Source organism: Gymnodraco acuticeps, unplaced genomic scaffold, assembly GCF_902827175.1.
Source record: "Gymnodraco acuticeps unplaced genomic scaffold, fGymAcu1.1, whole genome shotgun sequence".
Lineage (NCBI taxonomy): Eukaryota > Metazoa > Chordata > Actinopteri > Perciformes > Bathydraconidae > Gymnodraco > Gymnodraco acuticeps.
Genome location: NW_022990557.1, coordinates 80638 through 95267, shown reverse-complemented (window position 1 = coordinate 95267; position 14630 = coordinate 80638). Strand labels below are relative to the sequence as shown.

General features: G+C 43.0%; 1 protein-coding gene across 1 annotated transcript; it reads left to right on the top strand.

Moving 5' to 3' along the window:
- The first annotated feature begins 1411 nt into the window (after nt 1–1411).
- On the top strand, nt 1412–13108 carry LOC117553477 (gamma-crystallin S-like). Its single transcript, XM_034227415.1, has 3 exons — nt 1412–1434; nt 4406–4648; nt 12832–13108. Exons 1-3 carry the CDS (start codon nt 1426–1428, stop codon nt 13102–13104), a joined length of 525 nt encoding a protein of 174 aa, XP_034083306.1. The 5' UTR covers nt 1412–1425; the 3' UTR covers nt 13105–13108.
- Nucleotides 13109–14630: the final 1522 nt, after the last annotated feature.

The following is a 14630-nucleotide window of genomic DNA, read 5'->3' as shown; positions in this document are numbered from 1 at the left end:
ATCTGGATGGTATTAGTACTTTTACTTCAATAAAGCACTTCAAATGACTCCACCAGTGGTTTACTCTCTGGATCCTTCCATAAGGCAGCAGTAAGTGGAGCTGGTGGAGCTGGTGGAGCTGGTGGAGCTGGTGGAGCTGGTGGAGCTGGTGGAGCTGGTGGAGCTGGTGGAGCTGGTGGAGCTGGTGGAGCTGGTGGAGCTGGTGGAGCTGGTGGAGCTGGTGGAGCTGGTGGAGCTGGTGGAGCTGGTGCAGCTTGGTGGAGCTGGTGCGCGTGGTGGAGCTGGTGGGGCTGGGGAGCTGGTGCAGCTGGTGGAGCTGGTGCAGCTGGTGGAGCTGGTGGAGCTGGTGGAGCTGGTGCAGCTGGTGGAGCTGGTGGAGCTGGTGGAGCTTGTGCAGCTGGTGGAGCTGGTGCAGCTGGTGGAGCTGGTGGAGCTGGTGGAGCTGGTGCAGCTGGTGGAGCTGGTGCAGCTGGTGGAGCTGGTGGAGCTGGTGGAGCTGGTGCAGCTGTGGAGCTGGTGGAGCTGGTGGAGCTGGTGCAGCTGGTGGAGCTGGTGGAGCTGGTGGAGCTGGTGCAGCTGGTGGAGCTGGTGCAGCTGGTGGAGCTGGTGCAGCTGGTGCAGCTGGTGGAGCTGGTGCAGCTGGTGGAGCTGGTGCAGCTGGTGGAGCTGGTGCAGCTGGTGCAGCTGGGGAGCTGGTGTGGAGCTGGTGGAGCTGGTGGAGCTGGTGCAGCTGGTGCGCTGTGGAGCTGGTGCAGCTGGTGGAGCTGGTGGAGCTGGTGGAGCTGGTGCAGCTGGTGGAGCTGGTGGAGCTGGTGCAGCTGGTGGAGCTGGTGGAGCTGGTGCAGCTGGTGGAGCTGGTGGAGCTGGTGGAGCTGGTGCAGCTGGTGGAGCTGGTGGAGCTGGTGCAGCTGGTGGAGCTGGTGGAGCTGGTGGAGCTGGTGCAGCTGGTGGAGCTGGTGGAGCTGGTGCAGCTGGTGCAGCTGGTGGAGCTGGTGGAGCTGGTGCAGCTGGTGCAGCTGGTGGAGCTGGTGGAGCTGGTGCAGCTGGTGCAGCTGGTGGAGCTGGTGGAGCTGGTGGAGCTGGTGGAGCTGGTGGAGCTGGTGGAGCTGGCACTGCCCCCAGCCAGGAGGCAAGTGGGGGGTGAATGGACGTTTACCTCGCCCGGCCATTATGCCGTAATCCTTCCTCTCTTTTCTGGAAAAACTGAATAGCGCTAGAATCACTGACTCAATTTTTGGATCTCATTTTCATGACAAAGCGATTGTTATCTCTGCGCTGTTGCTGTTTATAAACGGGGGGACGAGGGGGTATAAAAAGGGAGAGGTGAGGGGCCAGAGCAACATCCAGACTGCAGGGGACCAGCATCACGAGCAAGAGCATCAACACATCAAAGCACATCCAGCAAGAGCATCAAACACCTCCACCATGGGCAAGGTGAGTTCAGACTGGAGGGGAGGGCTTGATGTGTGGGTTTACAGCTGCATATGGGACCCTCTCTGCAGGAAGTACTGGGGTTCAAACAGTGGAGGAACTTCAGAAACTATAAAGTAATAGAAATTGGCTGCATCTTTACGAGCTGCAACATTAATTCAAGTTTCAAGGCTTTTACTGTCATGTGTGCATAGCTGCTGTGTGACAATGAAAGTCTGAGGTCACAGAGCAACTCAATACAACAGATAGAATAGTGAAAGTAAATACAATAACATGGAATAGAATAGAAACAGAATATGATAGAAACTGTGCATGCATAACATTCCAGTAATGCAATATGTCTATGTGATTCTGAATGGGCCCATTGCATCATGGGTAGTTTTACTTTTATACTTGATGCTTATATTTTGAGGTTTTTACTTAAATAGGATTTTGAACGCAGGACTTTTACTGATCACACAGCATGTCTCTGTTTTAAATCGGAGTACAAACCTCGAGTTACTTTCATTTGATTTCCCATTTCCTGTCACTTTATATACTTTGACTCCACTTTTTAATCTACCAGCCATTGTTACAACTTGCTTTCCATAAAAAAAGATAAACACTAATGTTTATTAGTGACAATGTAAAGTTTCAAACAACGTTTAAAGAAGTAGTTCAAATTGGATCTACATTGCATGATGGTTTATTTTATTTTGTATGCTATATTTGCCTCTGACATCTAGTGTAATAGAAGCATGCAAAGTACCTTAAAGTTGTACCTTGAACCCATTTGCTTCATTCAATAGTTCAACTAGGTGTCACTCAGCTGTCAGTTGAACACACATTGCCTGAAGAAACGCTTAAGGCTTCCAAAGTCATTTTTTAAAGTTTGTGTGATAACATAATAACAGTGAATTGGAAATATATACCTTTCTCTGCAACTATTAGAGAATCAAACACATCCCCCATCTGCTGTCCCTCAGACAGAGGGGGGAAGTAGTGGAGTACAGATACTTCATTACTATACTTAAGTACATTTTCCTGGTATCAGTACTTTACTCCACTACTTATTTTTCTGACGACTTTTTACTTTGACTTCTTACATGTTGAACCCAAATACCTGTACTTTCTACTTCTTACATGTTGAACTCAAATACCTGTACTTTCTACTTCTTACATGTTGAACACAAATACCTGAACTTTCTACTTCTTACATGTTGAACTCAAATACCTGTACTTTCTACTTCTTACATGTTGAACACAAATACCTGAACTTTCTACTTCTTACATGTTGAACTCAAATACCTGTACTTTCTACTTCTTACATGTTGAACACAAATACCTGAACTTTCTACTTCTTCACATGTTGAACTCAAATACCTGTACTTTCTACTTCTTACATGTTGAACACAAATACCTGTACTTTCTACTTCTCACATGTGAACCCAAATACCTGTACTTCTACTTCTCACATGTTGAACTCAAATACCTGTACTTTCTACTTCTTACATGTTGAACACAAATACCTGTACTTTCTACTTCTCACATGTTGAACCCAAATACCTGTACTTTCTACTTCTCACATGTTGAACCCAAATACCTGTACTTTCTACTTCTTACATGTTGAACACCAATACCTGTACTTTCTACTTCTCACATGTTGAACCCAAATACCTGTACTTTCTACTTCTCACATGTTGAACTCAAATACCTGTACTTTCTACTTCTTACATGTTGAACACAAATACCTGTACTTTCTACTTCTCACATGTTGAACCCAAATACCTGTACTTTCTTACTTCTCACATGTTGAACCCAACTTTCTACTTCTCACATGTTGACCCAAATACCTGTACTTTCTACTTCTCACATGTTGAACTCAAATACCTGTACTTTCTACTTCTTACATGTTGAACCCAAATACCTGTACTTTCTACTTCTCACATGTTGAACTCAAATACCTGTACTTTCTACTTCTTACATGTTGAACTCAAATACCTGTACTTTCTACTTCTTACATGTTGAACTCAAATACCTGTACTTCTACTTCTCACATGTTGAACCCAAATACCTGTACTTTCTACTTCTTACATGTTGAACTCAAATACCTGTACTTTCTACTTCTTACATGTTGAACTCAAATACCTGTACTTTCTACTTCTTACATGTTGAACACAAATACCTGTACTTTCTACTTCTCACATGTTGAACTCAAATACCTGTACTTTCTACTTCTTACATGTTGAACTCAAATACCTGAACTTTCTACTTCTCACATGTTGAACCCAAATACCTGTACTTTCTACTTCTTACATGTTGAACTCAAATACCTGTACTTTCTACTTCTTACATGTTGAACTCAAATACCTGTACTTTCTACTTCTTACATGTTGAACTCAAATACCTGTACTTTCTACTTCTTACATGTTGAACTCAAATACCTGTACTTTCTACTTCTTACATGTTGAACACAAATACCTGTACTTTCTACTTCTTACATGTTGAACTCAAATACCTGTACTTTCTACTTCTCACATGTTGAACACAAATACTTGTACTTTCTACTTCTCTCATTCTCCAAACAGCTGGTTCCTTTAGTCTGAATGTGTGTTTGGTGCGTGATCATTATTCTTTAGAGTCATTGCGTGCCTATTGATTTGAACACGATCCGTGTATCCATCATTTCCTGGTCTTCTCTAAAGAAGAGGGACCAATGGAAACGTTGTCATGTTGCCGTTGTTCAGCATGGAAACATTCATTAGCTAACAATGACATTATTGTTCTATTGATATAAAGGGAGGTCAGGTACTCTTTAAAGCAGCTGCTAGTTATGGGTACTTTTTACTGAAGTACACTTTAAAGCCTCTTTACTTTGACTTGAGTAAAGAAGTTTAGTCAGTACTTCTACTTCTACCAGAGCATTTTTAAACACGAGTATCTGTACTTCTACTTGAGTAAAGGATGTGTGTACTTTTGCCCTCTCTTCCCTCAGATTGTGTTCTACGAGGATAAGAGCTTCCAGGGCCGGCGCTATGAGTGCGACAGCGACTGCTCCGACTTCCACGCCTACCTGAGCCGCTGCAACTCCATCCGGGTGGAGAGCGGCGCCTGGGTGCTGTACGAGAGGCCCAACTTCATGGGGCACCAGTACGTTCTGACCCGGGGGGAGTACCCCGACTACCAGCGCTGGATGGGCCTCAACGACCGCCTCAGCTCCTGCAAGATGGTCCACTTCGTAAGTCAGACAGCAGCTTATCTGGTGTAAAAAAAGCACAAGAGGTATTCTTGTCTCTTGGTTTCAAATACCTTTACTACCTGAGACTGAAGTAACTTAGAACATTAACGCAACTACTGTACTTAATAATAATAGTTTTAAGGTACTTGTACTCAAGTATTTCCATTTTATGCTACACATTTAAGTAGTGGCAGGTTTATATTATTACAAAGTCAACTAATGAATGATCACACCTGGAGGTAATGAAAGTCATTCGAATGAGCTCCACAATAATGGATCACTGATTATAATCCAGTGATATAATATTCATTGTTCTGCATTGTGAGAGCTTTTAGTTTTGGTACTTTAAGTATATTTGGTGCTGATACTTTTGTACTTCTACTTAAGTAAACAAATAATGCAGTACTTTTACTCCTAACAGAGTATTTCTACACTGTGGTAGCCTAATAACATTTTAACTTAAGCTAAGAGGCCTGTACTCCTTAATCAGCTTAATACCGTACTACAGTATTTGGTATGCCATACAAATGTTAAGCATGTCCCAATACATAGTATGTCAAATGCAGGATGCCTCAAATACAAGGATGTCCTTCTGAACCCGAGGCAAAGGATGCAATGTCATGTCGTATGAAGTACTCTGTCTTGATTGTAGCCTGCTGCATGCACTGGTAAATACTTTGCAAGGGCAGCTGCAGTTCATACTAAAAGTGAAAGAGTGTGTGATTGGAAACACGCTGTGGAAACATGGACTCAATACAAAGTTCCACCCTCCATTAAAAGGGCATAGGTGGACTTGGATGCTTTTGACCCTAAAACAGTCCTGATTTAAAGAAAGCACCATTTAAAACAAAAACAAGAAACAGTGAGAGGAGGTTTTTAGAAATAAATTGATTGCAAAGTCTTACACAATGGAATAATGGATTCATACACCAGTGAGATGATGTATGACATAACAAGTGTATCTCTGGGGTCATGGTGTGATCACGGTTTATTGAGGTTGCCTGACATTGCCTGCAGATCTCAGGTCACCTATTGTGCAAAATCCTCTTCTTCATGTCTCTTCTACATCAACATGTGTCCCCTCTTCTTCATGTCTCTTCTACATCAACATGTGTCCCCTCTTCTCCATGTCTCTTCTACATCAACATGTGTCCCCTCTTCTTCATGTCTCTTCCACATCAACATGTGTCCCCTCTTCTTCATGTCTCTTCTACATCAACATGTGTCCCCTCTTCTTCATGTCTCTTCTACATCAACATGTGTCCCCTCTTCTTCATGTCTCTTCCACATCAACATGTTGTCCCCTCTTCTTCATGTCTCTTCTACATCAACATGTGTCCCCTCTTCTCCATGTCTCTTCTACATCAACATGTGTCCCCTCTTCTCCATGTCTCTTCTAACATCAACATGTGTCCCCTCTTCTTCATGTCTCTTCTACATCAACATGTGTCCCCTCTTCTTCATGTCTCTTCTACATCAACACGTGTCCCCTCTTCTCCATGTCCTCTTCTACATCAACATGTGTCCCCCTCTTCTCCATGTCTCTTCTACATCAACATGGTTCCCCTCTTCTTCATGTCTCTTCTCACATACATAACATGTGTCCCCTCTTCTTCATGTCTCTCTACATCAACACGTGTCCCCTCTTCTTCATGTCTCTTCTACATCAACACGTGTCCCCAGTCTTCTTCATGTCTCTCTACATCAACATGTGTCCCCTCTTCTTCATGTCTCTTCTACATCAACACGTGTCCCCTCTTCTTCATGTCTCTTCTACATCAACACGTGTCCCCTCTTCTTCATGTCTCTTCTACATCAACACGTGTCCCCTCTTCTTCATGTCTCTTCTACATCAACACGTGTCCCCTCTTCTTCATGTCTCTTCTACATCAACACGTGTCCCCTCTTCTCCATGTCTCTTCTACAATCAAACACGTGTCCCCTCTTCTTCATGTCTCTTCTACATCAACACGTGTCCCCTCTTCTTCATGTCTCTCCTACATCAACATGTGTCCCCTCTTCTTCATGTCTCTTCTACATCAACATGTGTCCCCTCTTCTTCATGTCTCTTCTACATCAACATGTGTCCCCTCTTCTCCATGTCTCTTCCACATCAACATGTGTCCCCTCTTCTTCATGTCTCTTCTACATCAACATGTGCCCCCTCTTCTTCATGTCTTTTCTACATCAACATGTGTCCCCTCTTCTTCATGTCTCTTCTACATCAACATGTGTCCCCTCTTCTTCATGTCTCTTCTCACATCAACGTGTGTCCCCTCTTCTTCATGTCTCTTATACATCAACATGGTCCCCTCTTCTTCATGTCTCTTCTACATCAACATGTGTCCCCTCTTCTTCTTGTCTCTTCTACATCAACATGTGTCCCCTCTTCTTCATGTCTCTTCTACATTCACAATGTGTCTCTCTTCTTCATGTCTCTTCTACATCAACATGTGTCCCCTCTTCTTCATGTCCCTTCTATATCAAACATGTGTCCCCTCTTCTTCATGTCTCTTCTTACCATCAGCATGTGTCCCCTCTTCTTTATGTCTCTTCTCACTTCAAACATGTGTCCCCTCTTCTTCATGTCTCTTCTTACATCAACATGTGTCCCCTCTTCTTCATGTCTCTTCTACATCAAACATGTGTCCCCTCTTCTTCATGTCTCTTCTACATCAACATGTGTCCCCTCTTCTTCATGTCTCTTCTACATCAACATGTGTCCCCTCTTCTTCATGTCTCTTCTACATCAACACGTGTCCCCTCTTCTTCATGTCTCTTCTACATCACCACGTGTCCCCTCTTCTTCATGTCTCTTCTACATCAACACGTGTCCCCTCTTCTTCATGTCTCTTCTACATCACCACGTGTCCCCCTTCTTCTCCATGTCTCTTCTACATCAACACGTTGTCCCCTCTTCTTCATGTCTCTTCTACATCAACACGTGTCCCCCTCTTCTTCATGTCTCTTCCCTACATCAACATGTGTCCCCTCTTCTTCATGTCTCTTCTACATCAACATGTGTCCCCTCTTCTTCATGTCTCTTCTACATCAAACATGTGTCCCCTCTTCTCCATGTCTCTTCCACATCAACATGTGTCCCCCTCTCTTCATGTCTCTTCTACATCAACATGTGCCCCCTCTTCTTCATGTCTTTTCTACATCAACATGTGTCCCCTCTTCTTCATGTCTCTTTCTACATCAACATGTGTCCCCTCTTCTTCATGTCTCTTCTACATCAACGTGTGTCCCCCTCTTCTTCATGTCTCTTCTACATCAACATGTGTCCCCTCTTCTTCATGTCTCTTCTACATCAACATGTGTCCCCTTCTTCTTCTTGTCTCTTCTACATCAACATGTGTCCCCCTCTTCTTCATGTCTCTTCTACATCAACATGTGTCCTCTCTTCTTCATGTCTCTTCTACATCAACATGTGTCCCCTCTTCTTCATGTCTCTTCTATATCAACATGTGTCCCCTCTTCTTCATGTCTCTTCTACATCAGCATGTGTCCCCTCTTCTTTATGTCTCTTCTACATCAACATGTGTCCCCTCTTCTTCATGTCTCTTCTACATCAACATGTGTCCCCTCTTCTTCATGTCTCTTCTACATCAACATGTGTCCCCTCTTCTTCATGTCTCTTCTACATCAACATGTGTCCCCTCTTCTTCATGTCTCTTCTACATCAACATGTGTCCCCTCTTCTTCATGTCTCTTCTACATCAACACGTGTCCCCTCTTCTTCATGTCTCTTCTACATCAACACGTGCCCCCTCTTCTTCATGTCTTTTCTACATCAACATGTGTCCCCTCTTCTTCATGTCTCTTCTACATCAACATGTGTCCCCTCTTCTTCATGTCTCTTCTACATCAATGTGTGTCCCCTCTTCTTCATGTCTCTTCTACATCAACATTTGTCCCCTCTTCTTCATGTCTCTTCTACATCAACATGTGTCCCCTCTTCTTCTTGTCTCTTCTACATCAACATGTGTCCCTCTTCTTCATGTCTCTTCTACATCAACATGTGTCCTCTCTTCTTCATGTCTCTTCTACATCAACATGTGTCCCCTCTTCTTCATGTCTCTTCTATATCAACATGTGTCCCCTCTTCTTCATGTCTCTTCTACATCAGCATGTGTCCCCTCTTCTCCATGTCTCTTCTACATCAGCATGTGTCCCCTCTTCTTCATGTCTCTTCTACATCAGCATGTGTCCCCTCTTCTCCATGTCTCTTCTACATCAACATGTGTCCCCTCTTCTTTATGTGTCTTCTACATCAACATGTGTCCCCTCTTCTTTATGTCTCTTCTACATCAAACATGTGTCCCCTCTTCTTCATGTCTCTTCTACATCAGCATGTGTCCCCTCTTCTTCATGTGTCTTCTACATCAACATGTGTCCCCTCTTCTTTATGTCTCTTCTACATCAACATGTGTCCCCTCTTCTTCATGTCTCTTCTACATCAACATGTGTCCCCTCTTCTTCATGTCTCTTCTCTACATCAACATGTGTCCCCTCTTCTCCATGTCTCTTCTACATCAGCATGTGTCCCCTCTTCTTCATGTCTCTTCTACATCAACATGTGTCCCCTCTTCTTTCATTGTCTCTTCTACATCACATGTGTCCCTCTTCTTCATGTCTCTTCTACATCAACACGTTGTCCCCTCTTCTTCATGTCTATTCTACATCCAACATGTGTCCCCTCTTCTTCATGTCTCTTCTACATTCAAACATGTGTCACCCCTCTTCTTCATGTCTCTCCCGCACATCAACATGATGATCCCCTCTTCTTCATGTCTCTTCTACATCAACATGTGTCCCCTCTTCTTCATGACTCTTCTACATCAACATGTGTCCCCCTCTTCTCCATGTCTCTCTTCTACATCAGCATGTGTCCCCTCTTCTTCATGTCTCTTCTAACATCAACATGTGTCCCCTCTTCTCCATGTCTCTTCTACATCAACATGTGTCCCCTCTTCTTCATGTCTCTTCTCCATCAGCATGTGTCCCCTCTTCTTCATGCTCTTTACATCAACATGTGTCCCCTCTTCTTCATGTCTCCTCTACATCAACATTGTGTCCCCTCTTCTTCATGTCTCTTCTACATCAACATGTGTCCCCTCTTCTTCATGTCTCTTCTACATCAACATGTGTCCCCTCTTCTTCATGTCTCTTCTACATCAACATGTGTCCCCTCTTTCTTTCATGTCTCTTCTACATCAACATGTGTCCCCTCTTCTTCATGTCTCTTCTACATCAAACATGTGTCCCATCTTCTTCATGTCTCTTCTACATCAACATGTGTCCCCTCTTCTTCATTGTCTCTCTACATCAAACATGTGTCCCCTCTTCTTCATGTCTCTTCTACATCAACATGTGTCCCCTCTTCTCCATGTCTCTTCTACATCAACATGTGTCCCCCTCTTCTTCATGTCTCTTCTCCATCAGCATGTGTCCCCTCTTCTTCATGTCTCTTTCTACATCAACATGTGTCCCCCTCTTCTTCATGTCTCCTCTACATCAACATGTGTCCCCTCTTCTTCATGTCTCTTCTACATCAACATGTGTCCCCTCTTCTTCATGTCTCTTCTACATCAACATGTGTCCCCTCTTCTTCATGTCTCTTCTACATCAACATGTGTCCCCTCTTCTTCATGTATCTTCTACATCAACATGTGTCCCCTCTTCTTCATGTCTCTTCTACATCAACATGTGTCCCCTCTTCTTCATGTCTCTTCTACATCAACATGTGTCCCCTCTTCTTCATGTCTCTTCCACATCAACATGTGTCCCCTCTTCTTCATTGTATCTTCTACATCAACATGTGTCCCCCTCTTCTTCATGTCTCTTCTACACTCAACATGTGTCCCCTCTTCTTCATGTCTCTTCTACATCAACATGTGTCCCCTCTTCTTCATGTCTCTTCTACATCAACATGTGTCCCCTCTTCTTCATGTATCTTCTACATCAACATGTGTCCCCTCTTCTTCATGTCTCTTTCTACATCAACATGTGTCCCCTCTTCTTCATGTCTCTTCTACATCAACATGTGTCCCCTCTTCTTCATGTCTCTTCTACATCAACATGTGTCCCCTCTTCTTCATGTCTCTTCTACATCAACATGTGTCCCCTCTTCTTCATGTCTCTTCTACATCAACATGTGTCCCCTCTGTGGAAAGACTCTGAAAGTTTCAGGAACAAAGATTCTCTCTCTTTTTGATCCATTTCTATAAAAACCTGTCTGAAAATGAGATGATCAGATTTTGGCCACTTTATGATGTCATAACGATGTGTTGTCTTGTGTAACCATTAGCCAATCAGCAACCAAGGTAACCCCCCCCCCCCCCTCCCCCCCTTATCACCTGAATCTCCTCTAGAGCACCATTGAGTTCTTTGTAACCAAATCTCTCTCAGAGGGGCGTGGGGAGGGGCTCCTTGTTTTCATCTAAAGTAACAGACAGAGAATCAGCACTTTGGAAACAGGGCTGAAACAGAGGGGATTATGGGTAATGCTGCAATGATCTGTTTGGAGTTTAGAGCCAATCAGAGACAGGTTCTGTATATATCTGAGACCTGTGATATACTGATGACAAACAGTATCATAGGGGACCTTTAAATCACCAGTAACCTGTACAAACAAATGGACTCATATTAGTATTTTAGCAGATCATTTGTCTTCATGACTCAGGCTGAGTGACTCAGGCTGAGTGACTCAGCCTGAGTGACTCAGGCTGAGTGACTCAGGCTGAGTGACTCAGGCTGAGTGACTCAGGCTGAGTGACTCAGCCTGAGCCAGTCAGTAGTTTGCAGTGATAAAGGCAGCGTGTGAGCAGAGAGTGGAGCTGACTGATGGAGGTCATGCTCTGCTGCTTCATGTCTGCAGGGCTGTGGATGGAAACCAATACGAGGGTCAGTCCTCAGAACGATCTGACCCACAGCCTGCAGCCACACTCAGAGATCAATCGGAGTTGTACGAGCTGCTGTTAGTTTAAGCAAATAGTGATGGTTATCTAATGCAGGGATGAGCAACCTTCCCAATTGGACACTGTTGCTGTAGTTAACTAATTAATTAAACTACAAAATGAGTCAATTACAACAGCTGAACATCTGGCCGTCATGTGAGGGTTAGAAAACCAGTACTGTTAGTCCATTAGCTAAAAGGGTCATGTTAGATTAATGAATGGTTGAAACAGTTCGCAAAAAGTAACACTGAACAATTAATGGTGGAAATACATTCCTTAAAGTAAAACATGATGTTAGCTCAACAGAAGTAGGAGAATGATTGCTGACCAAACCAACCTAAATATTAAGTTAATTTATAAGAAGCAATTAACAAAAAAGCACTTTTATATAATGAATTGTGTTTATTTGGAATAATGTTGGGAGTCAAATGAGGGGTACGCAACTTCAACTGATTAGGGTTTTTGGGGTACCTCCGACTAAAAACTGTGAGAATAATTCATCTCATTGATACAATGGATCATGCCAGATACATATAATGATTATAACCCTCATTTAATATGCAGTGGGACAAATACGATTGACTTTTGTTAGATTTAAATCGTATCCTCCCTTCCTGTTTTCCTACATCCTTCCCCACTCACCCCTAACCCTCTGCAATACAACCACCTATACCTTCCACTACAACCCATCACAACAGAAGGTGTTGATCTGTGGAATAACTCTAATGATGAGCTGAAATACTGTGCAACTTTATCTAAACTAAAACTCTTATTTAGAAACCAAATCCTGCATGCTTCTGAGCAGGACCTGTGAACTCATGCTTGCTATTTCTTGTCGTTGTAAAAGTTATTTATTTTTGGTTGTTTTGTACAAATTGTTTAAAACAATGAATCAAATATGACGGATGCTGATAAACTTGTATTTGCATGAACAATGTACGCTAGAGGGGGGGGGGGGGAGGGGTAGGACAGTCTCGTTGTTGTCGCTCCAAAATCCACACATATTCAATTTAATATGACATAAAACAGAGAAAGCAGAACATCTCTATACAGTCTGAAAGCAGCATTTCTTGAATGTTCTGCATGAAGAATTTCATTTTGCTTCTCCTTGTTACAATTATAATTATTAATATTATTGTTTGTTTTGTTTCTAACATGTTCAATAAATTGACAAACATTTTTTAAACCCTCTCATCCTCTCTTCCTCCCTCTTCCTCTCAGACCGGGGGGTCTCAGTATAAGATCCAGCTGTATGAGAAGCCAGATTTCGGGGGCCAGGCCTTTGAGGGTTCAGACGACTGCCCCTCGCTGCTGGAGAAGATCCGCTGGAGGGAGGTGAACTCGTGCAAGGTCCTGGACGGATGGTGGGTTTTCTACGAACACCCAAACTACCGCGGGCGCCAGTACTTCCTGGAGAAGGGGGAGTACCGTAAGCACGGAGACTGGGGGGCCGCGAGTCCCACGGTGCAGAGCTTCAGGCGCTTCACTGAATGATTTCACACACATCCAACACGTTACAAATACAAACACCTTGCTGTCTGATTTTGATCTGAGGTGTCCAAAAATAAAAACCTGTCCAATAAGCAGACTGACGACATTTCTTTTTTGATTTTCCCCAAAGGAGTCTTTTAAGCCCACATACTTAGACATCCACTCTTCTGAGCAAATTACAGTTGATTGGGAAAGTATGATCTATTCAAACTGTCCCAAATTAGGGAAGCGAAATACTAGCACTTTTCATTATTGATTTATCGTGTATACAAATTCAAACTGTTTAGGGACACTATTGTGCAGAAATATAAAAAAACGATCTATATGGCTTTATCTCTCAATTGCATGTGATTAGCAAAAGGTGGATATGTCTGTAAAGAGGAGACTTGTTGGGATTCATACAACCATTTTCCATTCAGATATCTTGAGGTGAGAGGTCAAGGAACTCCTGTGAATATGGTCATGGTAGTAGGCCTACGTCCAATGTGTTGTCATTATATCTTTTGTTTGTATGTCCAAAATCCAAATACATTTACTTTATCATATGAAAGCAGGACATCTCCATGTTCTAGAAGCTGAAAAACATCATTTTTGGTATTTGCATGAAAAATAACTTTAACAAGTAAAAGAGTATCAAAAAAGTTGGTTAACAAATCAATAAGTCCACTTATCGTTGCAGCCAGGGGCGGCGGGTACTGTAGGCTAAGCCTTCACAAATATGTGTGTCACTGCATCCTGGTAAAATAAAAATATAATGTATAATGTTTGTGTCTTTGACATTAGCGCTGCTATGCAGCCACCAGTAAACTGTACAAGCCAGTTCAACAGACCCTGGATATGTTTGAGTTATCTTAACTAATCCTAACAAACGAGCGGCCCTACGACGCTGGTTATCAACTCCGTAAATCAAGCCAGGGTTTCTCTCACCAGCTGAGAGCGCGTTCACGTGAAAGGGGCGGGGTTAGCAACATTTGACCAATCACAAACAGGGACAAGTGTACTGACAGCGCAGCGTCATACTTCATTAATGAAAAGTAAACTAATATTAGACAAATATGAACTTTAAACATCTATGACTTAAACATATAATCCAGGAAACCACATAGCCACCTGCGAGGTGAATATATAACAACTGGTTAAAAAAATAAATAAACTACCGAGTGTTTGAAAGCGTACAACAGTTTTATGATATCACTGCCCGTCTAAGACACGAGGGGATCTGACTTTATTACATTTGAGTTGAGTGTTTCATCAACTTAATGTGTTGCTTAAAATAATACGTCTGCATACAGTATATGTGACAATGTAACTAAGTGTTGCACGGCCAGATACGGCTCGAGAAGCTGACTCAGATAAGGAAATATTGTGATATCGATGTGAGATCGATGATCTGAGTGATGATGTGATGTCAGTGTGATATGAATGACAAGTGCGACAAGTCGGCGTCTTCTCTGCATACGGCAGTTTAAACTGTATTTCCTTTCTCCTGTAATATGACTTGATAGATTTAAACTCCACACACAGAGCTC

Coding starts and splice junctions, on each gene's coding strand:
- LOC117553477 (XM_034227415.1), top strand. Junction 4,649..12,831: donor CCTGCAAGATGGTCCACTTC/GTAAGTCAGACA, acceptor TCTTCCTCTCAG/ACCGGGGGGTCTCAGTATAA.